Source organism: Rhinolophus sinicus, linkage group LG05 (genome assembly GCF_036562045.2).
Source record: "Rhinolophus sinicus isolate RSC01 linkage group LG05, ASM3656204v1, whole genome shotgun sequence".
Lineage (NCBI taxonomy): Eukaryota > Metazoa > Chordata > Mammalia > Chiroptera > Rhinolophidae > Rhinolophus > Rhinolophus sinicus.
The window spans coordinates 177,021,565-177,046,097 of NC_133755.1; the positions used below are offsets into that span (position 1 = coordinate 177,021,565).

The following is a 24,533-nucleotide window of genomic DNA, read 5'->3' on the forward strand; positions in this document are numbered from 1 at the left end:
GCCAGTGCCAGTGGCAGATGGCAGAGACCACACTTGCCAAGGGAACCCTGACCCCTTCTGGGCATTTCAGTGATTCTCCTGAGGCTGGGGTCAAACAGAATAAGGAAGAGAGGAAAGGAATGTGGAGTTTAATTTCTTTTGATGGCAATGAAGCCGGAAGATGAAGAAGGCTTTACTCTCAGACTTGACATTTTCCCTGAGAATTTTGTAATGGGAGGAACTTATACTGAAGTTGGGACATTTTTATATGGCTGATATTGTAGTCCTAGGATATTTTTATGCTGTCATTTCATCTCATTGCAGAAATACTGGTGGGCTGTTTTGACCAGCATAAGCTGGGCAAAATTTGGGATTGGAATAGGACAGGCCAGGAGTAGCTGTTCAGCCTGGAGGTCAACCTGACTTTGGAGTTGGGCTAAAGAATGAGCCTTTCTCATTTCAGGGCCTTTTGGAAACTAGGAGTGGGGAGGGGATCCTAACATATAACTCCAGGAGGAAACATGGTGGGGCAGTGGTTAGTACTGGGAGGCTCCTGCCGGTGCAGCAGGGGCCCTGAAGGGCAGCTGCAGCTTGACCTCAGGTTGATGGTCACGCCCAGTGGGGTGAGGGAACAGCCTGCTGGGGAAGTCGTGGGACTTCCGGGTTCTCCTCACGTTTCTCTTCTGGCTTCTGTCCTCATCCCTTACTCCCTCCCTTCCATGATCTGAGGGGTGAGTGCTAAGGGCCCGGTGATCTTTGGTCTCCTTCCTCTGCCTGGTGGTGTTAGCAGACTAGAAGCCACAGGCCTGTGCGTCTTCTGTTCAGGTCTGTCACCCTGCAGGAAGGCTGCGTTTGGCTCCACTCTTGCCTCCACGTGGCGGGGCACTGTTGCTCTCGCCTCACCTGTGCCTGTGAGGCAGTGGTCCCGGGGTGGTGTGCTCTGCAGACTTAGCTCTCCCTTTTGTGTCCAGGGGAGGGTTCGGAATTGGAAAGTGGAGCAGGGACAGGACCCAGGATGGTGGTTGCAGCTTAGCCCGACCTTCTCCAATGCAACCTTATGAATAGCACACCTGATAGTTTGATTTCTGACTCTTTTCTCACATCGGTTGTGAGTGCAGATGTTCATAATGAGCCCACCTGGCGCCAAGCTTCAAACTCAGGAAAACTGCTTCGTACATTCAGTCAGGTGAAATAAAACTGACATGCGATTTGTTACGTATCACCGCAGTGAAAACATACAGGCCCTTTTTACTGCTTGCCCAAATAGATCCCCTTTGCTATTTAGGGTATAACACACGGGTCCTAAAAATCTATGAGTTGTGTAGTACAGTGTGACCATGAGTTTTTAGATCCAAATCTCTTTTTCAGATTTGATTTTCAAGTCCAGTCAAACTGATATTTAACTACTTGAATCATTTTCTTCAGTAAGTATGCAGGAGAAAAATCAAAGAACAAGTAACATTTGTTTTTCTTGCAACTATTACATCAGTTATGGCCTCAGAAAATACCTGATTCTACCTTCTCGACATTATTAGTGGGTTTTCTTACCTCAGCTGCAGGTTTCGGCTTCAGGGTCTGCAATGATTATGTGAATTGTAGGTCTGCTCTGTTCAGTGCGACCACAGAAATTAAAAGATTGAAGCATGTTTATTAGCTGCTGTTTTGTTTCTAGATGGTAGGTGGACCATAAATCAAACACAGTATTTATTCAGTCATCTAATTTTTTTTTTTGAATTCTGACTGGGTGCCAGCTCTTTCCGTGATGTACCATATTTGGCTAAAATCAGTCAACTTTGAAAGTTATGATGGAGCAGATACAGAGAAAGCATGCCAAGGAGGAGGGAGTTGTTTCCTTGCTTCTCCTTGGGTTGGTGATGCTCTCACTACTTCTCTCTCACATCTACCATTTGTCTATCATCCTTTCTCTTTTTGCTTACCAGTAATGAAGTAACTATATGCCATTTTTAAAAAGTAAAACATAACAAAGAAACAAACAAGCAAAACCGACACTTTGGATCCAGAAAGATTCAGTTACTATTTTGAATCACAGTCTTCTAAGCGTGATTTCTCCATGAGTTGTGTCATTTTTGGATTACTTTTTACCATTGATTCATTTTATTAACTGGTTCTGAACTTCCCTGTCTCTTTATTCTGAGAAATAGCCCTTGACGGAGTCCCCTTTCTAGGAACATATTTATTTTTGTCCATTGTGGATATGCCTGTACACTTAAGGCTGGGTGATGATGGCTGAACCAAGGTAGAGAGCAATACGATACTGAGTTTCATTTTGTGCATGTTTGCTTTGGAACTCACATGGAAAAATGTCGAACAAGCAATAGGGACTCTTGGTCTAGAATGGTTAGACCAGAGTTGGACACGTAGCAGTTGTTGGTTTTGCTAGTAGTTGAACCTTATGTAGCATCCCACACTCCCTTCCCAAAGCTATCTTCCCTACTTCCTCGCAACGTTGGAAGGTACCTTGCAGAGTTTGCAGCCTTTGGGTCCCTTGGTGGGTTGGGAGAGGTCTGGAGGTGGAATATGAGTCATTGAACAGAGCTGTACCTAAAGCCTTCAGAGGCTGGGATAGCTCTAGTTCCAGTTCTTCAGACTTTAGCATTCATCTTGAGCTGTAGACCTTCTTCACAGACCCAGACTCCCAGAGGAGTCTCAGAATTAAAATAGGACATTGGGAAGTTGTCCAGACGAGCAACCGAAGGGTTCTCCCTGAAGTGAAGTTAGACCAATGGACTGAGTCTGGCCAGCTGGTGTGTGTGTGTGTGTGTGTGTGTGTGTGTGTGTGTGTGTGTCTCACATAGTGTTTTTAAAAATTAAATTAATCACTAACTAGTATAAAATTGGGATATTTCATACAAAAATCAGGATTTCCAGCTTCTTTGAATAACCCCTAGAATATCGAACAACAGATGCCGAAAAACTAAATGTTGCCTATAGATGGAGTGTACACTCCTTATCATGTCTTCACTCATCTGCTTGAGCTTCCTGGTCCTTGAAGTTGTTTGGGTTGCACACCCTTGGTTAACCTCATTAGTCTAAACCCTTCAAACATTTTTTTTTCTTGAATCCCTCAGTGTTTTAGGTGAGCACTGGGTGGGTGGTTGTACCTGGTGCCAAGACAGATGCCAGAGTGGGAAGATGAGGAACGGGCAGATGAGGTTTAGTTACCCCATCATCTGTGCTGAATGCACCGTGAAGATGTTGGTCAGGCCTGCTGGCTCTGGGGACCTAGCTCTGTACTGAGGCTTCTGAGGGTGTTTGTCAGCCCTGGAGGCCACTCTTCAGAAGCTGAGAACCCTCCGAGGACAGACATTGTAGAGCCGTTGGAATCTTGGTTTCCATCCTTGAGTAGACACAGACCCATACTTTGACCCTTGAGCCAAACTGACCTGTTTGGATAAGACCTGGAGTTTGGAGCGAGGGCCAGCTAAGAACTCTGGGTGCCGACTGTGCCCTTATGTCCCATTCTGCAGCGGACCAGTAGAGGTCTCGTGGGAGCCATGGTGTGGAGCTGTCTAGCCTGGCAGTTGCCGGTATTTAAAACATCACCAAAGTATTGTTTTGCTACTGGGTACCTGGCAAAATATTCTTGAGCCTGGACAAAGTTCACTGGTATGAAGTATGGAAATGACTTTGTCGGGGTATGAAATTGCTTGAGTCATAGCAGATTTTCTGTGGCTTCCTTCTTCGGTCGGGGGCACCTCAGCATCTGTCTCCATTCAAAGGCAGCCTTGAATGGGAGCGAAGGGGAAGGACACAGACAGGAAATTCTTTTTACTTCACCTAAAATCCCTTAGGCTACAGCTTAAGCTCATTTCCTCATTTTGCATCCTGTGGAGACAAAAACACACACACAGCTTATCACGGCCCTTACCTGTCATGCAAGCTCTGTGAGGTATGTCCCAATAGTACCACTATTAGGTCATATAATTCCTGTTGTATTGACTTTAGGTTTGCCCTTTCTCTCTTTAGAGAGGCAGTTCATGGGATATAGAGCTGTAAAGAATATACATAATATCACCTTCATTAGATGAGCATGCTGACAGTATTACAAGAAGGTCATGGGCTTCCTTTGTCCAGCAGAGAGGATGGTCTGTTCTAAGTTTCTAAGAACACTTAAAAGTAAATAAGGAACCACTTTGTCATATTTCATCTTTATGCCAGCAGAATGCAGATCCTGTAACAGAATGCAGTCTGCAGACCTTGAAACTAGTTTTATAGTCCTTATTCCTTTACCTCACATCTAAGGAATGAAGTCATGAGACCTACATGACAATGATTAGGAATAGAACATATCGTCATGTGTCTAGCCCCAAGAATAAGCTTTTGTAATCCAAGTTCATGCACATTGATCTGTGCCTGCCTGGAACGGTTGTTCCTTAGATGGATGCTGGTTTGATGAGTTTACTCCAGAGCCTGGTGGGACTGGAGCAAGAGACAAAGTGCTTTTTATCCAGCCTTCCTCTTTTTATCCAATTCTTTCTGAGCAAGGCTCGGATCATTCCCTAGGAAGCATCAAACATGTCATCAATGTTAAATATCAAATTCGGTGGGAATCTAGAGAATAGAAATATCTTCTACTCAAGTCACTGTAATGTTTTGTTTGACTGGCCCAATTTATATGTGTTGGGGTGTAAGGTGGAAGAGAGGGTAGGCGTATATTGGCCTAAGGCCTTTGGCGAACCTTAAATTCAGAACTGATCTTGCAAGGAGATTGACCCTAAGGTTGCCTTGAAGGTATGGTTTCAGGGTCCCCTAAAGGCCTTTGTGTTCCAAAACGACCTTCCCTATATAACTCTGTAAGGCCTAAAATGTCACCATTAGAAAGCCCTTCCTCTGGTCTGAGGTTTTGTCCTAAGAATGTAGATACACATCATTCACTTGTTCCGTTCCCTGTCCTCACTTGAAGACATCCAGCACAGCGGAAGTGACTGTGGGTGGAGGCAGGAGTGCGCCTCCCCCCCCCCCCCTCCAGAGGGAAATGACGTGGGGACGGGAGGTAAGTGGTAGCAGAGATGGTTAACACAACTAGGGAGGTTTCACAGTTTCTTTTAGGATAGTAGTGGCTTCCTGGATTAATAACTTTCAGTGTATGTGGTCATTGGTTGTGCGGACAGAGTCCCAGAAAGCAGTTTCCAGGCTCTCGGCCTCACGTGGAAATGTGCTGGCTCGGTTAGTAGATGGTCATCCGCTGTAATCAGATGGCCATCTGCTGTGCCTAGGTGGCCATCAGCTATTACTGGTTAGCTATTAGCCTCTGATATAACTGCCGTGGCTACGCTGGGGCGGGGGGTTGGTTGGTTGGCAGAGAAGCACATGGCAGGTTGTGGATCGTGTGACTCCTGCTTCCTGTGTCTCCAACCCAGTCGCCAGGGAGACTATAGTGGTATGACTCCCCTATCCATGGCTCCGTGGGTGTTCCTTTTTGGCCTCACCACGTGCTATGTTCTTGTGCGGGGAGCGGGAGCTGAGACTCTGCATGACAATGGTCCTTTATGAGCGGGGGCAGATTTGAGGGGCTGTGGCTGTGGGAAGACAGGCTTTAGAGTTGGACAAAGCAGCAGTGGCCTTTGGCTCCAGCCTGGTGCAGCTGTGTAGCTCCGGGCAGTTCTCCTAACCAGGCAGCTCCAGGCCCTGCTTTCCTCACCTGTGACATGGGTGGGGCCAACAATACCTCCGAGTGGTGTGTGTTCTAAGCTCCTCCTGTGATGTGAGTTTAATTGCGTGGAGCAGTGGGTGGCAGATGGTAGACACTCACGAGGCCCCCTCTTCCTATCCATTTTTTTGCCCATTTGTATACACTTAGAGTAGTTTTACACCATCTGGCTTACTTTGTTTAACATACAAATGCTGGCACAGGCGAGTATTGAGTTGACACATTGCGTGGTGGTACTTGATCGCTGGCAGGAGGAAAACAAACTAACCCATGCGTGGACACACATGGACATCTGACTGGGTAAGCAGAATGAGATGAGTCACTGGGTTTTGGCAACCCGGAGGTATTTGCCCCTTGCTCTTCTTTCCTTTGTTTATCTTACTGAAGCTCCTGGAAGGTTTTGAGTGTCTCTCCTTACACTGGGCTGGTGCAACCATTTGAGTATGGATTCGCATGTGAGTTAGAAACTATTCTCTGCTGTTCCAAGGATAGATGCAAGGCATTGCAAGGGAAGAATACCAAGTATATTTATAAATTGACCTCCGTTTCAGATGTCAGTAAGGAAAGGAAATCGTTGTCAGGCTCAGGCAGTTCTGTACTGATTGAATCACTAGTGCCCGGTAGAAAACGTGAGGTTGTCGGGGTTCCACACGTCTCACACTGCCCACTGTCCAGGATCAAAGTTTTATTCGGAAGACTTGGAATTGAACAGTAGAGAAAAGCATTAGTCACGCATTCCTGCACTCGCTTTCTTTCCTGGGAGAATCGCCCAGCCAGGAGCTCCCCCTTCGCAGTTTCCAAGACCTCGCTTTGTTTCCACACACCTTTGGGTTGGTGTGAAATATTGGATTCCTGGAATGATTTCTGCTGTTTCAGGAAATAGGGATTGTAACTAGGGAAAGTTAGTCGACTGCTGGAAGAGAAGGAGGAGACGGTTTGGTTGTGAAACCTTGGAGAAACAAAGGGAACTGAGGAAAGGGGACCCCAGTCCTCCAGCAAAGAAAATCCTGAAGTTTCTCATAGGCAAGAAAGGGTAAATGAGAGCTGTTGAAGAGTAGTCGTGATTGCTAATTTTACAGGCCCAGAGATGCACTAGTGTGCTGTCTTTATAGTCTTTAACTCAAAATTTCCCAGCTGGCATCAGGTTTCCTTGTCTGTGATCTCTCCCATCGCAGTTTATAGGAACCTCACCTCTGAAATTGGGGAGGGAACGCTTTGTGGGTTTTAATCCATGCCCATAGGCTGACATCATGCTTCTGTCTCCAAAATGGTCATTCTTTCCCTAGTGCTTTCAAGTCATCATTTGCATACTCTTTTTTTTTTTCATTCCTTGAATTTCTCTAGCAAAATTATAGGAGCCCTTGCCTTTCCTAATTGTTTTACTCTAGAAGTGGAACAATTTTGGGAAGAATAAGTGATGTGTGTTAGAATCAGCTGTACTTATTCTGTTCAGAATTTTCATTCAGTATTAAAATCACATACTAACCAATCTATGTGTCATCATGAAACTCACTTCCCTTCCTTCTTCCATGAGAGTCCAAATTGATTTTTCTTAATATTGCTAAGTTTAAAGGTTTCTGGTTTTTGTTTTTTGTTTTTTGCTTTTTTGTTTTTTTTTAGGTAACTTTCTCCCCCTGAGAATGCTTTGCGTAATCAGTTTCACATCCAAATTTGCCCAAACTATGACTGTTGCATGACTATTTAGCATATATTTATGTTCCATTGCAGTTTCAGTTACATAATGAGCTGAGAGATTTTGCTTGACAAAACGTTATGTTTCATTTTATTTTTGAAAATCAAGAATACTTTTTTGGAACCTCATAATGGAAGATAAAAATGTAATTGTGCTTCTTAATAACTTGTTTTTCTTCTTCTGCAACAAAATAGGGCAACATTTAAATTAGCTTAATGCAGAAAAAAACCCAAAGTTTAACTACTTTTTAAGGCGTTGATGAATCTGTTTTGTTGTCTTTGTGGAGATGAATGCTTCCATTAATCTCCTTTTGGATACAGTGGATGTTCTTCCTGATTATGAGAGATTTAGGTTATTCGTCTCAGAGGTGATTTAAAGATTGGACCATGTGAAATCCTAAGAACTTATTTAATATATGAATGCCTCTGGAGAACATGTCAAATTACAAATTCATTATTCTTGTACCAGGAAGACAACAGAGTCAAGCCAGAGAATGCCTAGAGTTTATTTTGATTTGTTTCACTTTGGGTTCAAATTTACCACCCACAGTTATCCAAACTACATACAAGCTTGTGGGTTTGGCATGTTTGTTTTGCTGTCATACTGGAACGATGTCCAAACATGACTGTGCTTAAAGTCTGTAGGATCAGACAAATTAAAAGTCACTTGCTTTTTTGCTAACAATATCAGAGAACATTGGAAAAAAAGAATTCGTTTTCCCAATCTGCCATTCCCGTAAGTTGATAGTTGCGCTGTTTGCATAGCTGACCACCCACTGAAGCCAAGGCATGTGAAACTGATGTCCACTAAAATGGGCCTGAAAGTCACGTGGGACCCACCCAAAGATGCTACCAGTAGACCCGTGGAGCATTACAACATTGCCTATGGGAAGTCACTGAAAAATCTTAAATACATCAAGGTGAATGAGGAGACACAATCCTTCCTCATTGAGGATGTGGGTAAGTGACATTCTGGTCTTGTTCCCAGTCAGAACTAACTGCACCTCTATTCTCAGTTCCATTCTTAGGATGACTACTTGTGAGACAAAGTGTGGCAGGTTCCCGTGGTTCTTTGGGAACGGGAAGCAAAGGTCATGAGTCGGTTGCTTCCCCATCCTGTGTTTGAGCTCCAGTATCCCTAGATCTCTCTCCAAATTGATGTCGGAAACAATATTTAGTTTCTGAATCTGCTTTGGGAAAACATGTTGATCTTTTTTTATCGAAACTTGACTACTGGACAACTTTGTAGCCTAATCTTGAGATCGCATGTATAAACCATGTGAGCATTAGGGATTACATTACTCAAGTTAGATGTCCCTGTAAAAGTGTGTGTGATGTGTCACGCTTAGCCACATCTGGTTCAAAGATGTAACATTTCTCCCCATGAAATTTGATTTTGGGAGTTTGGACTATTTTCAATTTTGCCTCAATGTATTGTTTTATAAGTGTAGGTAGATGATTTTGAACTTAGGCTTTGCGCTGCCTCCTGTGGGTCCTCTGTCTTCTATTCTCTTGATCCCAGGAGGCTGAGACTCCGCTTACTCTACAGTCACCTCACAGTGCAACCTTAAGTTGAATCATAATGAAGTGACAGACATCAGTATCTATGGAAACTAGGTGTCCCCGTGCCATGTTAGCATTTTTGCTGCCTGACTCTAGTGGATCAAAATTAATTCATGCTCCCTGTTTCCTGACCATAGTCAACCACACATCTCCTGCATTGTAATATTAGTCTTTCTGGGGGAAAAAGTGCATAGGGGAGATGAAGGGGGCCAGAAAGGAGACAAAGGGGGCCAGATTCCCTTCCTCGTGGTTCCAGCTAAACATACATTTCTCTGATTCTCTTCCACACCCCTTACGGCCCCACAGAGTCCAACTGTGAGGTTCAGTAGAGGTTCTATTGGACCAAACCATGGGTCACATGTGCTTGCTCAAACCTTGACTTGTTATGATTGCTGCAGAGAAGAAAAACATGCAAAAAGAGAGACTTAGAACTCACTGAGAAGAAGTGTCTCCCAAACAACTCTGATGAGTTAACTGAACATGAATCAGAGACATGTGGATTATATTTCTTTATAAGTTCAGAACAAAGAGAGAAAGTGCCTGGCAAAGCATGATTTTACGTTCTGTCTGAACATGGAGCGTTTCCCAGTTAGTCCTGCAGGTCATGCCAAACCCTAAATGCCACCAGGCCCTGCCCTAGTCACACAGAAGTCATACCAGTCTTGAGCACAACAGGTGTTCCAGATGGTATTGGTATTGCTGCTGTGTCCTGGGCCTCTGGCTGGAGAACTGAAGTTGTTAAAGGAACGCTCCTCACTTTGAGAAATGTAATTACCGTTATTGCCTTTGACAGAACTAGCTCTAACCTCTCCAACCCTTCATCCCCTCAAATGCCTGCAAACTTTCATCTCTTCAAGTAATTGGCACCTTCACTTACCTTTCTCCAGATAATAATTCATTTTGAGGAAAGCCAGCACCACTAGAGTTTTGCTTTTTGAAGCGTCAAGTTCAGGGTACACTCATGTTCTAACCTGGCATCTTGGTTTCCTTTCGCATCCCAACAACATCAGGAGCTCAGTCAGCCAAAGAGACCATTGCTATTTGACCTTGACCCTTAGATGCATGTCAGAATGTGAAGCCCAATTATTCAAGATGAACATTTCCAAGGTTTTAGGAAATATTTTCCTAGATTTTTGTTGAAATAGTCAAAGACAACATGCAGACATAGTAAGGGGAACATTTTATTGTGAAAAGGAGAAAATTTCATGAATCTTTATTGCATTGAAGATTTCCCACATACTAACTTTTATGAGTTACATTTTTCTTATTTTTTTATTTTTTATTTTTTTGGAGATTTCCCTTTGGAGCTTCCATGGGGAAATATTATTTATAGTTTCTGACACTGTAGATTGAAACACATATTTGGTAGACAGCACATTCCTGGTTCCTACATTGATTTCACATTAAAAAGCTTAACAGCGCTTTTGTTGACTATTCATGCATCCAGGGTTATTTCACACGCCATGTACTTTGTACTAAATAAATTTTGTGTTTTGGGGTCAGGTGTATTTCAGTTGCATGAGGGGAATGTTAGTATTTTTATTTTAAAGAGAGGATGCTATAGTTAGACTTGTCATTTAATTCAGATTTTTTATATTTGGTTGTAACTGGTACAAGGAAGACAGTTAGTGAAGCAAACTGTCATTCTTGGAGATTCGAAACAGTGGCTTGATATAAACCATATGTTTCAGAGCCGGGGGTAGTGTACTTTGTGCTGGTTACAGCAGAAAACCATGGTGGAGTGAGCCGTCCCGTTTACAGAGCTGAGAGCCTGCCTGGTAAGTTCTGTCTAGAATCGGAGGCCGTATTTTTTCACTTCGAGTGGGAGAAATATCCCTTTTTGCTTCTTCAGGTCAATACATGTTTAGAATGATTAAAAGAGATCCTGAACCAAAATATTTTAGACTTGTATAACAAGCTGAAAGACTAGGAGAGATTTATCCCCTTTTTTAAAGTATTGCAATATAGGTTGTTAGTGTTTTGTCCTAAATGTTTGAGTGCTCACAAGAGTAAGCCATGTACAAAAGACTAAGAAGATGTGTTGTCATAAAGCTCAGATGCTGCGTCACTAACATGTCCCGAGCAGGTCCCTTTGAAGTTTGTTGAAAAGACCCCTTAAATATACGTTAGGGATGCACTGAAATGTGGAAAACCCTGTCGTCCTCGTTTCTAACTATCAGGTTGCATTTTCCTAATTTAGGAGGTGAATGGATCAAGATTGATGGTTTTCCCATTAAGGGTCCAGGACCATTTAATGAAACCGTCACAGGTACTATTTGCTCATTCGGTTCATGTCTTCACTGAAGCACCGTCTCGCAAGAGGGTTGTGCTTCTGTCACACACATGTGCTCACAAACCTTTGTTTAGTTCCCATCGCTAAACTAACACACATGCCGCACAGTTTTGGTCAATCTGCCCTGCACCTGATGGACCAGACTGCAGCCAGTGTCATTCATTTCTCACTGTTCTTTTATGTTCTGACGTGGGGAAGTGTCTGCGTCCACATGTGGGGATTCTGTTGTGCTGTTAACAGGCAAATATGGTGGTTGAGATGGCAGTCCTGGCTGATCAGGATATTTGCAGCTCTTTACCTGTAGATGACTTAAATGAGTGGGACCCACCAAACAGTGGCTTTTATTGGCTAATATGCTGCATCAAGCCTTTCTTTACTTAACACCATGGATTATTTGGTGATATGTTAGATTACCTGCCTTCCATCTCTGCTCCATATTTGTATATATGTATGTTTTATCATTTGGGTGTTGATGTTGTCTGGTCATATTGTTTTACTTGTTGAGAGAAGTGTTGACATTTCTTGTGTGTTTCTTGAATATATTTAACTAATGGTGAAAACATTAATGCAAAATGTTGCAGCTATTTCAGAGTGTGGTTGGGTACTATTGCAAGGCAATAGGGCGGGGGCTGTGTTTTATTTTCATGAACCATGTTTTCAGATTCATCAGTCTTGTGTTATTGTTGAAAAGAAGGTGAGTATGTTGAAAGCAATGGCTCTAATCTGCTTCTCAGATCAGATTTGATGGGTGTAGGCAGCTTTCAAAGTCCCTTTTATATGAAAAGGCATGGAAGAACGAAACAACCAGAAAAGGAAACTGGCTTTGGAGGAAAGGTGATATATTTTTGTTCACATATGTTGGACTTGAGGTAACCATGGGGTGTTGTCATGGAGATGTCTCTAGGTGATTGGAGATTAGGGAATAAAAGTTGGTGGACAGAAATCAGAGGTAGACATGGATTTAGGAGTCATGCTGTAAAATGAGAGTTGAAGTAGGGAGGGCAAGAATTAGGAGATGAGCAGAAGGCCAGGGAGCAAAACTCGGGAGACACAGCAGTAAGATAGTCAAGAAGGTGGTACACTCAGTCAATGTGCAAAATAGGACAGATGTTTATTTCAGAGGCCATCTGCCCTTGAAGACACAATGTAAGCATTCACAAGGATGCGTAAACCTTTAGTACCGGTGTGCTGTGCCTTGCATTTGAACTTTATCTTTTGTATTTTAAATGACCATTTCATTTTTGTAATCTTCCTGGTAAAGTTTTCTGAATGACAGTAGTTTTGGAAGGAGTCAATTTCTTAAGTAATTAATTTCTATGCCTTCTTTAGTAGAAACGTGCGTGTGTGCACGCGTGCGTGCGTGCGTGTGCGTGTGTGTGTGTGTGTGTGTGTTAGACAGAGAGGCCTTTCTGAAGTAAGCACGTGTTGCAGAAAGTTGGGGGATTGGGGATCAGACACTATCATGCTCCAACTCATTATTGGCTTTAAAGATAATTTAACCTTTCTCTGCAGAAGGCTTTGCACACTCTGGTTTCCAAAGAACACTCTGCCATAATACATGATACTGCATTTGTCAGACATTGTTATAAGAAAGACACTGGAAGAAATTGCTAGCTGAAACCATTTGTAGTATATGATGTAAAGTAGAACTTAAAAAAAAAAAAAAAAAGAATATCCAGAATGCGTAGAGTTGGTTACAGTGCTCCAGAAAAACAATTACATTTCATTGTTAATAAAGATAATAAGAATGACACGAGAAATGATTGATTAGTGACCAGCAAGCCTCTCTGTCTTTTACGAGGCTTGGAAAATACCCTTTGCTATTGTTTTGAGGAATGGTTAATATATAATGATCCTGTCAAACAAAAGGATTCTGAATTCCATGCGTCTTCTTTCACAGGAAGGGATTTGTCCTCAAAATGCCGACATTGGCATGAGTGCCTGGTGTAAGACCCCAAGGGTTTGCTTTAGTTGCTTTGACTGTTAGCATCTTGTGTTCTTCCAGTGTCCTATTTGAAAACAGAGGAAAATCTATTCTGAAACAGTGGTTTCAGTTCAAACTCAGAAGGCCTCCTGTTGCTGGCTGAGACCTATCTTGACCTCATTGTCTTTACTTGAAGTCAGGAGTTTAATTATTTAATTAATTCATTCAGCGCCTGTGGTTTTCCAGACACAGGTCTAGGTGCCAGAGATACAACAGGAATAAGATGCATGAGGCTTGCCTTAATGAAGACTACATTCTAATGGGAAAGAAAGGCAATAACATGGAAGCAAAAAGTAATGCATATAATCTGTATTAGTTTGCTAGGGCTGCTGTAACAAAACACCATGGACTGGGTGACTTAAATAATAGCAATTTCAATAAATAGCAATTGATTTAGTTTTGGATCTTGGAAGTTCAAGATCAAGGTGTCCGCAGATGTGATTTTTCCTGGGGTCTCTCTCTTTGCCTTGCAGACGCATACCTTCTTTCTGTGTCCTCACATGGCCTTTCCTCTGTGAGCACACATCTTTGGTATCCCTGTGTGTCCAAGTTTCCTCTCCTCCTAAGGACACCAGTTGGATTGGATTAGGCCCCACATTAATGGCCTCATGTAACTTAATCACCTCTTAAAAGGCCCATCTCCAAATATAGCAGCATTCTGAGCTAACTGGGGGTTAGAACTTCAGCATATGAATTTTGGGGGGACAAAATTCAGCCCATAACACAGACATAAATTCTTTGAAAAACACTGTGGTATACAACAGACAAGGTAGGGGAGCCAGGAGGCCTGATGAGATGACAGCACCAGGCTGAGACCACAGGGGGACTGCGGGGGTGAAGCCATGTGAGGAGAAGGAGGATTGGAATGATTCTCAGACTGGTCACTTGTCCAATTATGAAAACTCCTAGGACTCAGAAAATGACAGGACTATATGAAAATGCAACTTCACCGCAGAAATTTCAGCTTCCTCTTTTTGGGCAGCTCATCTCTTGTTGTTTAGTTAGAAAGTTTTCTTTGTGTTTAAATGTAAAATGCCTCCTTTGTTTTGTTCCGGGGGAAGAGATGTCACAGGTGTATTCACATATTGGAATCCTATATTTTACCTTTCCTGCAGATTTTTTTTCTGAAGTTGTTTTAGCTTTTTCTGCCACTGGATCTGGGCTGGTCTCTTATACACAGAGACAGGCATTGGGGGTCAAGGACACGGCCCTTTCGCCAAACCCTCCATCTGGGAAATCTTAGCTCTCAGTAGGATCGTATGCAGTTGTCATAATGCTGTTTCAGGACATCGCCAGCTAATCCTGGAGCCAGATCACGAGGCTGGTGTGTGCCAGACTCGTGCTTAAAATCTACCCCAATTCAGAGTTTTAAAATTAATGATGAATCAAAGACTGTCCTCTTTTCACATACGAGTTTAATTAAAGTCTTTGGCCAAGGGGGAATTAAGAACGTCTGTGGCATGATTTTCTCAGTAACTTTCTCATGCAATTACAAGTTGTATTAAATGTGCGATTTGCAGGGCCAAGCTCAGTTTCTGGTTCCTGATCTTGGATGGTGAGCTTCTCACGGGCAGGCCACTTAGATTTACTCATCTTTATCTCTCCAGAGCCTGGGGCAAGCACGTAGCAGGTGATCAATAAATGTTTGTTGAGCGGAAATGCATTTGGAGGCAGCTTCTGGGTCGTTCCCTGGTAGAAGAAATGTGTATTGACAAGCGCTGGGCGCTCAGTGCTGCAGAGCCGTCTGTCAGAAGGTCGGGGTCATCTCTGACTGGTTCAGCTACTGATTCAGGGGAGGTCCTGTCTGGGCAGGCCTGTTTGTTGGCCACAGAGTGGTGTTGTCATTAATCAGAGATCCCAATTCTTGCCTCTGGTTATTTGGAGGGGCCTGGGTGAGGAATGGCATTGAATGCGTTTGTAGACAGGAATTCCTCAGGGCTGGTCAGATCTGCTGGCTGTGCGGTTGCTTCCCTCCCTTGGAGGCCGTGCTGGGTAACAGCCACCTTCATCCTAGGGCTGCGGATCTCTGTCCCAGAGCCCGTTTTAAGCTGCCACTCATAGTACATACAGTTAGGCTTCACCAATGTAGAGCCCATTCTAGGTGATAGAGGCTTATATGTGGAGCTTCATTTAGCCAAATGTTCTTGCCGCCCAAACAGAAATGTGTGGAAGGGACTTGGGAACCATCAGCTGACTGAAGGCGGCAACAGCTGTGAGCAGCCTTCCCGGCACCAGCACTTACGTCCTTATTTTGTGGTGTTCTTCTGCATTGATGCATGTAAATATCTGCTCATTGTTTTTCCCTTCAGCGAATTCTGGGACACAAACAGCTGGGAGCAAGGCCTTCTCCTCAATGTCAGGGTGGGTGCTTATTTCAGAAGCTGACGGGTAGTTGGCTGTCCCCAGTGGGAAGGGCAGGGGCAGCTGGGAGGCAGAGAGGCCTTGAATGACATGTTTGCCAACGTTACCTTCACATTCTGGAAGAACCCGCACTTGTTAATAAACCTGCTACTTCTGAAGAGATCAGCCTCTTGGCACAGGATGCTGCTTTCTGATGGCATGGCCACCTTGGGCTTTTCTTCTGATGTCTGAGTGAAAAGAGGGCAGGCCTGGGGCTATGAAGTCACAGAAGTCGAGGCGCCTCTTACCTAGGATCTCTGCAAAAGCAGATATTAGCCCTGAAAGAAAGCACTTTCTCTTTCAAGTGATCAAGCTATTCATATATTGTAACTGGATCTTTCATTTGCAAATAGTCTGTCAGAGAGCAGGAAAGAATTGAAATAATCAATAGATATTCAGCAAAACAAAGTCTTTCATTTCCAGAGAACAGCCTGTAGACTAAAACTACCACACAAAACCGAACCAAACACACCTTTGGATGGAGCCCTAATTTTCCTTAGAATGTTCACACTCCTTCCTCATAGCTCCCTCGTCTCTGAGGCTGTCTCTATGTTCCCCTGTGGGGTGAAGAAACGATGGATGTCTGCATCTGAAAATCAGAAAAGGAGTGTTGCTCCCTTTGCTTTCCGTGGCCCTCACCAGTCCAAGTCCGCAGGTGTTGCAGCTGGAAACTATAACACCAGCGGATGGGTCCTGAGAAGATGCCTGTAATGACAATATTTTACATCACCAATGGAGAACACCTTCAGAGCTGGCACCTGGAGAAGCCTCCGGATCCTTCCACGCTGTGTCAGTGGGGGCTGGGCTAGAGGAGGGCCCACCTCATCCCCAGCTGCGGTGGCTCAGGACATCAGCCACTGATATTGGTCTTCTGGGCTTGTAGATAAGCCACTGCCATGAGTAGGACGCAGAGACCTTAGCTCTCCTACACAGGGTGAAGCAAGACTCTCGGCTCAGTGTAGGGAGAGGTGCCCCACAAAAGGCTGAGGACCTGTAAAAACTGAGGGACATGTCCATGCAAGCAGTTGTATAACCTCTTCATTCTTGCGCTGGTGGCAGAGCTTCGTTGCTAACTCATGCACAGTTCTCTGGCATCACTAATGGAATGTTGGCCGCTGCCTCCAGGGGATGTGGCATTTTGCAGTCACTCACGGCTGGAATCCTGTGGGTGCAATTGAAGGCATAAAGTTAGTTTTCATTGACAGTCATAACACTGCCAGGGGTCAAAGTCAGCCGCTGTTGACATTTTGGATGACATCCTGAAGCTGCTGACATACCAGTAGTTCTCGGGGCTCCTCAAACCGGGGTTCGCAGAACTGGGGAGAACACGGCACTGCCGGGAGTCTGTGAAGGCATAAAGTACACTAGCCACATCCAACGGGGCAGTGTTTTTTCAATGGTCAGCCATCTAAAATATTGTTTATTTTAAACACCAAAATGTCATGGAGTAGTCTACAAAATTCAAACGCAATTTTGAGATAAAACCGAGATGGTGAGTAAATTGCTGTGCTCCAGGCTTCCGCGGTTTGAGTTCATTTTCTTTACTGTGAGGTAAACTTCGGTGAAGAGTATGAGGGGCCCTGTTAAGTGATAAAGTGATTCAGTACTTTTGTGAAAGAAATAGACAAAACAAAGTGGTTGCAATCGAATGGTCCCAGGATGGCTTGAAGTATCTGTTTTATTTCTGAGACAGTCCTACTGGATTTTGAGAACCACACTTTGGGGCACAAATGCCGGCAGCCTTGTGCCAGCCTGTGGGGTTGGCTTCTGACCATACCGTCCCTGCCATCCTTCATGTCCAGTGGGATTCCCTATGCCTGACAGTTTAGACTTCACCTCATGACCCTAGAAACCTTTCTGAGCTTCACTTTCTTTGTCGGTAAGTGGGGTGTTATTGGGTTACTGTGAGGATGTTTGTCAAATGCCTTATACCTGATAAATTACGGAAGTTGGTGACACTCTGACAGACACTGTTCCAAAATGAAGAAATGAGATTCCTTTCCTCCCTATTGTTAAATAGTTGGGCCTATCCAAACATCACACAAAAACTCTGAGTAGTAAAAAGTATCGGGGGCATTTATTAGAGAGGAAAATAGGGCCTTCAAGACAGACTTTAGAGTAAGTCTTGCAAATATTGGAAGAAGAGTTTTGTGAATTCCTCACAGGTGTTTGAGGAGGATTATGTGTCAGAACTCGCCCAGGAAAGAGCCCCTGGCAGACAGAGGCAAAGGAGGCACTTGCTAACCTACTGGCAGACGCCAGTCAGCACCCAACCTGGACCTGGGTCAGGAGCAGGCAATTCAGACCCAGAGTGGGGCCAGCAAAGCACCTGGCCTGTCTCTGTTCTGGCTGTGACAGTTCACCTTCACCCCTCTTTAACGCATATTCCCTGCCTTTTTCCTGCCCCCTCTTCCCTCTTCCTTACTGTGCTTATTCACCCAAAGTGCACATCAGCTCTGGACTCTCGCCTGCCTGGTCCCGTAGAGGTGGGAGATGTTTTCACAAGCCCCCCCGGTGATTCTGGTGCATAGTGCAGTGTGAGGACCACAGCTCTAGCCTCAAGCGCTGGACCCCCTCCTGCCCTACAGACCAATGTCCCTGGTTACCTTGAGGTCTGATGTTTGGGATGGTGGGGAAGCTGCCGGGGCCAGAGGATGGGCAAGTGGAAGCCAGGGAGCATGCAACCTGCCCTTTCAGGCCATGGGGGTGAGGAAAAGGGCCATATTCGCAAAGCCTAGAGGTCAGTGCAAAGGGGTGTCAGGGGATTGGTCAGTGGGACAAGCCACTTATTCTTCAAAGCTGTAGACTGACTGACTGTCCTGTTCTGCTGGAACATGAGCATGTCCTGATAGCTGAGACCCAGCCCGAGAAAGGTGGCAGTGTACCCTTTCCTGCCGACGAAGAGCCGGGACTCGCTCAGAGTGATTGATGACTGTTAGATGCTGATGAAGACCATGACTAGTGCTTTCAGTGTATGGTGCCCAAAGGTCACCTGGGTATAGACAACCTCACATTTGAGAAGGTTTTCAAGGTAAAGAGTCTTTGACAAGAAGTCTGTCTCTTGTGCTCATGTCCGGTTCTTTGAAACACACATTTTTTGTGTCCCCTGTGTATAAGGCATTGTTGTAGAATCTGTGATGTGACTTTGGCTCACATTCTTAAGGGGGCCGCCCTCCCACTCAGTGACTCTGATGAGGGATTTCATTTCTATCATGACCACAAACACAATTAGCAATTAATGTGTGCTCCATATACGTCATGTATGATACTGGATGATTTACATGGGATGTATTACAAAACCCAATATGCTGCACACTACTTTACAGAAGAAGAAACTGAGGGCCAGTGAGAATCTTAAAATCACATAGCCAGTGAGTAATAGATTTGGACCTGACCTGAGAGCCTGTGGAAGCCCAATTCAGAAGCCACCAAGTTTAACTAGCATTGAATTATATAAATGGGCAAAGAATCATGTTGAATTCTGGATTTATTTTTTCTTTGTGAGAAGAACAGATTTTGACTCTGTATAATTTCAGAATATTTGCCAACTTGTGTAGCTGATGATACAAATCATGAGAGATGCCTGCCTGGTCTTCTGAAGTTTACTCTAACCTGGATGGTAATTGTTCCTCCCAGCTGACTTGCCAAGTGGATGGCGTGTAATTAATGGTATCAGCCAGTTCTAAGTTAGGAGCTACATGATGCTGTACCAAACGCAATGAAGGGACTGTGTCCTGCCAGGTTTACTGGTGGATGTGAACGTGATTGCTCTCGGCAGTTGTGACTTCCTGTTTTTCCTGTTTTCAAGATAAAAGATTTACAAGGATTTATTAGAAAATTTTCAGAAGGCTTCCTGTGAGGCTATCCCATACGGCTGAGAGAAATACTTAAAAAATGTCACTGCAGGTAAATTTGAACCATGTGGACAGTTTTTCTTAGTGTGCACATCAGCTTAAACAAGGGTTACCACATGATCTATAAAAGATGTTTGATGTATGTCTAACCCAGAATGTTAAAAAAAAAAAGGAAATTTTTTAAATACTTAAAAAAAATTGGGGTTGGTGTTTTTGAACCCAAAGATTTGAAAGATAGAGGGCTGTGTTTAGAGGAATGGCATTCTCACCTCATTCTGGTTTTCAGAGTCAATGACTTCCATGCAGTTTGGGGGCAGTATTTGGTCAGAGGCCTTCTCTTGTTCATTTGCTACCTGCTGAGTATTCTGGCCGGTCCATTAACACACACACACACACACACACACACACACACACACACACTTAATGCCTACTATGCAAGGCCTGATGCTCACACTCTGAAGGGGGCCTGTCCAGCTCAGAACCCTTGTTTCACATTTGTTAGCAGAAGAGTTAGGGGGTTGTTGGGATGGCACGTGGGGTGAGGGGCGAGCATAAATGGAAGGGACCTAGTTAGACGAGAGGGAACTTAGCATTAGAGTGGTTCAATTCAGGTCCCAAGCAGCTGTGCAGCCTTGGGTCAGTTACTTCACCTCCTTGAACCTCAGTTTTCTCATGGGGATTATGACATCTACTTACCTGGAAGCTGTTTCAGGACAATTATAATTAGCCACGTGAGAGCTTGTGACAAAGTATAAGGGTCTATATAAAGCAGGCACTGAGGTAGGTTGTAGCTACAGCCCTGTTCCTGCAGCTTGCTTAGCAGGCCTGGCCTCATTCTTGAACCCTGGTGTGGAGTGGTTAGACAGCAGGCCAGAGCCTGGGGCGAAAGCTGGGGCAGTCTGAGGGGGCAGCTACTGTCCCTGCCACTGGGTGTCATGGCTGATGCTGAGTGGGCCTGGCATGAGTCAGGACAGAGGTACAGGCCGGACACCTCAAGCAAAAACTTGTGCCGTCTGGGACCGAGCCTTGTCCTTGGAACCTCACCCCTCCATCCTCCTCAGGGACCCTGTCACTTTAGGAAATTCCAATGGTCTTTTTCCTTATTACTGGTTTTTTTGTTTCAGTATTTTACTGTTGAGTGTTAGGGGACATTGGAGCAGAGACCTGCTACACTCCCAAGGCCCAGCGGTGACAGTGAGCTTTCCAGGATCACATTCCACTGCAGGACAGATGGCTGGAAGGCTCCCAGGATTGAAGTAGAAACACAGGGCAGAGAATGCCATTTCTGTTCAATAATTTATTTTTTAGCTGACTCCTGTAAGACCCGTGTAAGTGTGTGTGTGTGTGTGTGTGTGTGTGTGTGTGTGTGTGTTCAGTAGATTTGCCCATTTTGCTAGAGATTATCCCCAAACTCCCCTGCTGTGGGTTGCTTTCTGCAATGGAGGGGAACATGCTTGGGGGCCACCAAGGGCTTTAGAGCAAGAGCTTTGGAGGGCAGAGGTATGAGCTTTTCATAAAAGTAAAATAAACATCATATGTTGTTGGCAGAGATCATTTTCACTTTATAGACTGGGCACCCCAAAGCTGGGCACCCCATGAAACCAAACCTCATGTTCACCCTCAGAGCTACAGGTAGTATGTGACATCAATCATGAGAGGGTCTTCTGTTAAAACTGAATTTTTGTTTGTGGTGATAGTTCGTGTTAGAGGCACACAGAAGGAAGAATGATTTAGGAGATGTAAAGAGAGTGAAACAAAGTTTTTCGCTCCCTTTAAAATTTTCTCTCTCAACTGCTATTCCCATACTCATAGATCATGTAAAGTCTATTTCTTAACTTTGAAAATGACATGAACACTATTCCTGAAAAATTAAGTTTGTTTATGTATTTTGATCTGATGAACAAAACTCTGCTAACTTTAAAAAACAATCCAAAGCTTCATTGTTGATAAATGAGACTGTTGCTCCTTGTCCAGATTTTGCTTTTTGTAAGCACTTTATACAAGATGTTTTCCCCAGTATTAAAGAATATATATATTCTTATCCTAGCCCCATGCAAGGTCTATTCACCAGTGATAGACACTGATGAAGGAAAGAAATTCATGTTTTCTTCTGTGAGGTAGTCACCCATGGATAAATCAAACACTTGACAAGATTTGTCTGCCTGGATCTTTCTAGAAACATTGGATGTCACTTTGTTATGAAGCAAGAGATCCCCAATGGAAACTCATAAGAATAACCAACTCATAGGGTTAATACAGGAACACTCACGGGAGTTATCAACTCATAGGATTAACATAGGAACGCATATGTTTATTGAATGCTGTGCCATTAATGACTTGGACTATTAATACTGAACACTTGGCAAATTGTTTTCTCTTGAACTATGTAAATGAGTCTATTTGTCATTTCTGCAATCACTTGGTGGTCCTTAATTTTTATAGAGGTCAGACTTTGAAATTGAGAGCTCGCCTTGTAACTTGGAATACAGCTGAGATCTGTTCAGTGTAACCTCAATTAAAGTGGTTACACTCACACCCCAGGTATATATAGTTAGTCCATTGGCTATGCTATCGGGTTCAAAACAAAAAGTCTTACTAAGCACTACTTTGAATAGTGGGAAAATGTTTGCTGAACCATTACCAGGTAGTCTCTTAGTAGCCTTAGGAGGGGTGCCCAAGTGACTGTTCAGGTAACTCTAGCTAATGTGTAAATGGATATTTCTTTTGGTTAGATTCACAACACTGGAACCAGGTGTCTGGCTTTTCAGAATAACCATCTCCAATGACTACTTATTGTGTCATTGAAACTCACACTAACTCATGACATTAGATTTTATTTTTCTGTCTTAGCCTAGCTGGGAATTTTCCCATCTAATAAAATTAGTCAGAATTGATGAAGGGATTAATATATATATATTAATATATATATAGTGGAGGAAGAGTGCCTGGGAAGGAACTGGCTTACGTACCTGGGGAGATGCTCACTAGCCTAATGGGATCACCCAATCAGAGCCAGGATGTGGTCCCCTGTCAGAAATGGATAATATAGTCTTCACATGCCTTGCAGCCCTTGTTCCCAAACTTAGCAGCTCTTAAGTGATGGAAAAGCAAAACTTTAAACACTAAGTATTGGCCACCAGTATGCGTGGCTTCAAGAAAGCTGACAATGAGAGCATTTCTTGAGATTGATCCGTTTAGCAAGAGGATTTCCTGAAATTGATTTAACAAGAAGGGAAACAACAGAGACTGAGGATATCGGCAATGGTGGGGCAGGACCAGGGTTTGTCTGGAGGGGCAAGACTTAGACATGTAAGAAAAATTAGCATCAAAACCAGAAATCGGTTACTATTTATTAATAGCTCTTAGTGATTCACCAAAAAGACCAGGAAAGCCGGTCTTTTCAGCCTTACAGTGCGAAAGCTTTCTGGAGGACACTTATAAATAGCACATAAGTGTGTCTGCTATATTTTCATGCTGACCTTTAGTTCTCACCAGAGAATATATAGTGTTGGACTTAAGGGGGCAAAAGGAAATCAATGAAAAAGAACACTGTAAAGCAGTCAAGATTTCTGGCTGGCAATATCAAACAGGGTGTGTTTCCATTTTTAGTTCTTGAGACCTCTTGGTCTGAAATGTGGGGGGAGCATGAGCACTGAGTGTCGTTGCCCTTGGGGGAAAAATGTGCTTACTAGAATTGGTTACCAAAATGTGTGTTCTGAGCCCAGCTGCCAATTGTCGCGGCTCAGACTTTGGCCAGATTTTATATGCTTGATGGTAAACTCTAAGGTTATACTGTTTAATAGCTTCTGTGTCATGTCCTCTTTAAGAAAAGGAAGTGCCAAACAAGCCTTTGCGTGTCCGCGTCCGATCCTCAGATGACAAGCTGTCGGTTGCGTGGAAAGCGCCACGCCTGTCTGGAGCCAAGAGTCCCCGCAGGTCACGGGGGTTTCTTCTGGGCTACGGGGAAAGTGGCCGGAAGATGAATTACATTCCACTGAAAAGAGATGAGCGAACACACGAAATTAAAAAGCTAGGTGAGTTTCATGTTAACTGGTATTCAGTGTTTGGTGACTAACCTTTCCCATCATTTCAGTAGGTAGAAGCTCCTTCATGACAGAACATTATATTTCAGTTGCGATGTTCATTTTTTCAGCTGTTACAACTATTCAGAATTATACTCCTTTCCCTCCTCCATCTGCCTCCATCCTTTGAACCTCCAGATAGCAGCAGACAAGACTGCCTTCCACGTGCCCGTGAGCTGCTTCCTGAGCTGATTCCTGGAGTTGGAACACTTCTCTGGATGTGAGAGGGAGGGCTAATGCTTTTCCTGTCTTGGCTCTGCTTTCGCCGTTTTTGTTCTTTAAGCTTCATCTGGAATCCTAGGACACTGGACCATGGGTCCCACTGAAATGAAATATGGTAGCAACTGCTGAAGCCTGCAAATCAGGCCTGCCTTCCTCCCTGTTTCCAAAACCCTTCTCTGGTGAAGGAAGCGTTGGCCATGGGAGGCTGAGGAAACATTTGCTGTGACCGGGAGAGATTATGGGCATCATTCTAGCCCGGGTCGAGGCCTGACTTTGGCTAGCCTCACTCATTGACAGGCCTGGCCCGTGGGCACAAGCCAGCCCCCAGAGGGCCCGTGCTTATCCCTCATGCCTGGCACTTCCTTGCTGTGGTGACAATGCCAGTGGCGACAACAGTCCTGCTTTCCTTCCCCTCCCCTCATGCCCGATTTACTTGACGAGTTTGGCAGGAGGCACTGGGTAAGTGTGGCTTGGCCCCTTCATGCCTCCTCCTCCTGGGGGATAAGGGGGGTGCCAGGCTGCAGAGAGCACACATTCTACTCAGCTCCTCTGTGCCCAAAGTCATGTAAGGGCGCAGGGCAGCTGGGCAGCAAAGCTTGTCTAATTCTGGGGTCCAGTAGTAGAAAGTACACTTGCCCCCACGTTCTCCAACCTAGTTTGCACCAGCAGTAAATATGTTGGGTCCCACTTCTTACTCTTCCTTCCTTTCCTAATTGGAAGCCAGGAAGAGGCTGTGATGTATCGGGCCCTTCTGAAAGATTCCAGTAGGATCCAGTGGTCTCTTGACTTACAT

General features: G+C 44.2%; 1 protein-coding gene across 2 annotated transcripts in view; it reads left to right on the forward strand.

Annotated features, from left to right (window-relative positions):
* The window catches only part of FNDC1 (fibronectin type III domain containing 1), a 91,856-nt gene that overhangs the window by 19,055 nt on the left and 48,268 nt on the right, over positions 1–24,533 (forward strand). For both annotated transcript variants that reach the window (XM_019749556.2, XM_074333768.1), the window contains exons 2-5: positions 8,108–8,302; positions 10,597–10,683; positions 11,106–11,174; positions 23,264–23,470. In XM_019749556.2, coding sequence (XP_019605115.2) covers positions 8,108–8,302; positions 10,597–10,683; positions 11,106–11,174; positions 23,264–23,470 — 558 coding nt within the window. The remainder of the gene's footprint in view (positions 1–8,107; positions 8,303–10,596; positions 10,684–11,105; positions 11,175–23,263; positions 23,471–24,533) is intronic.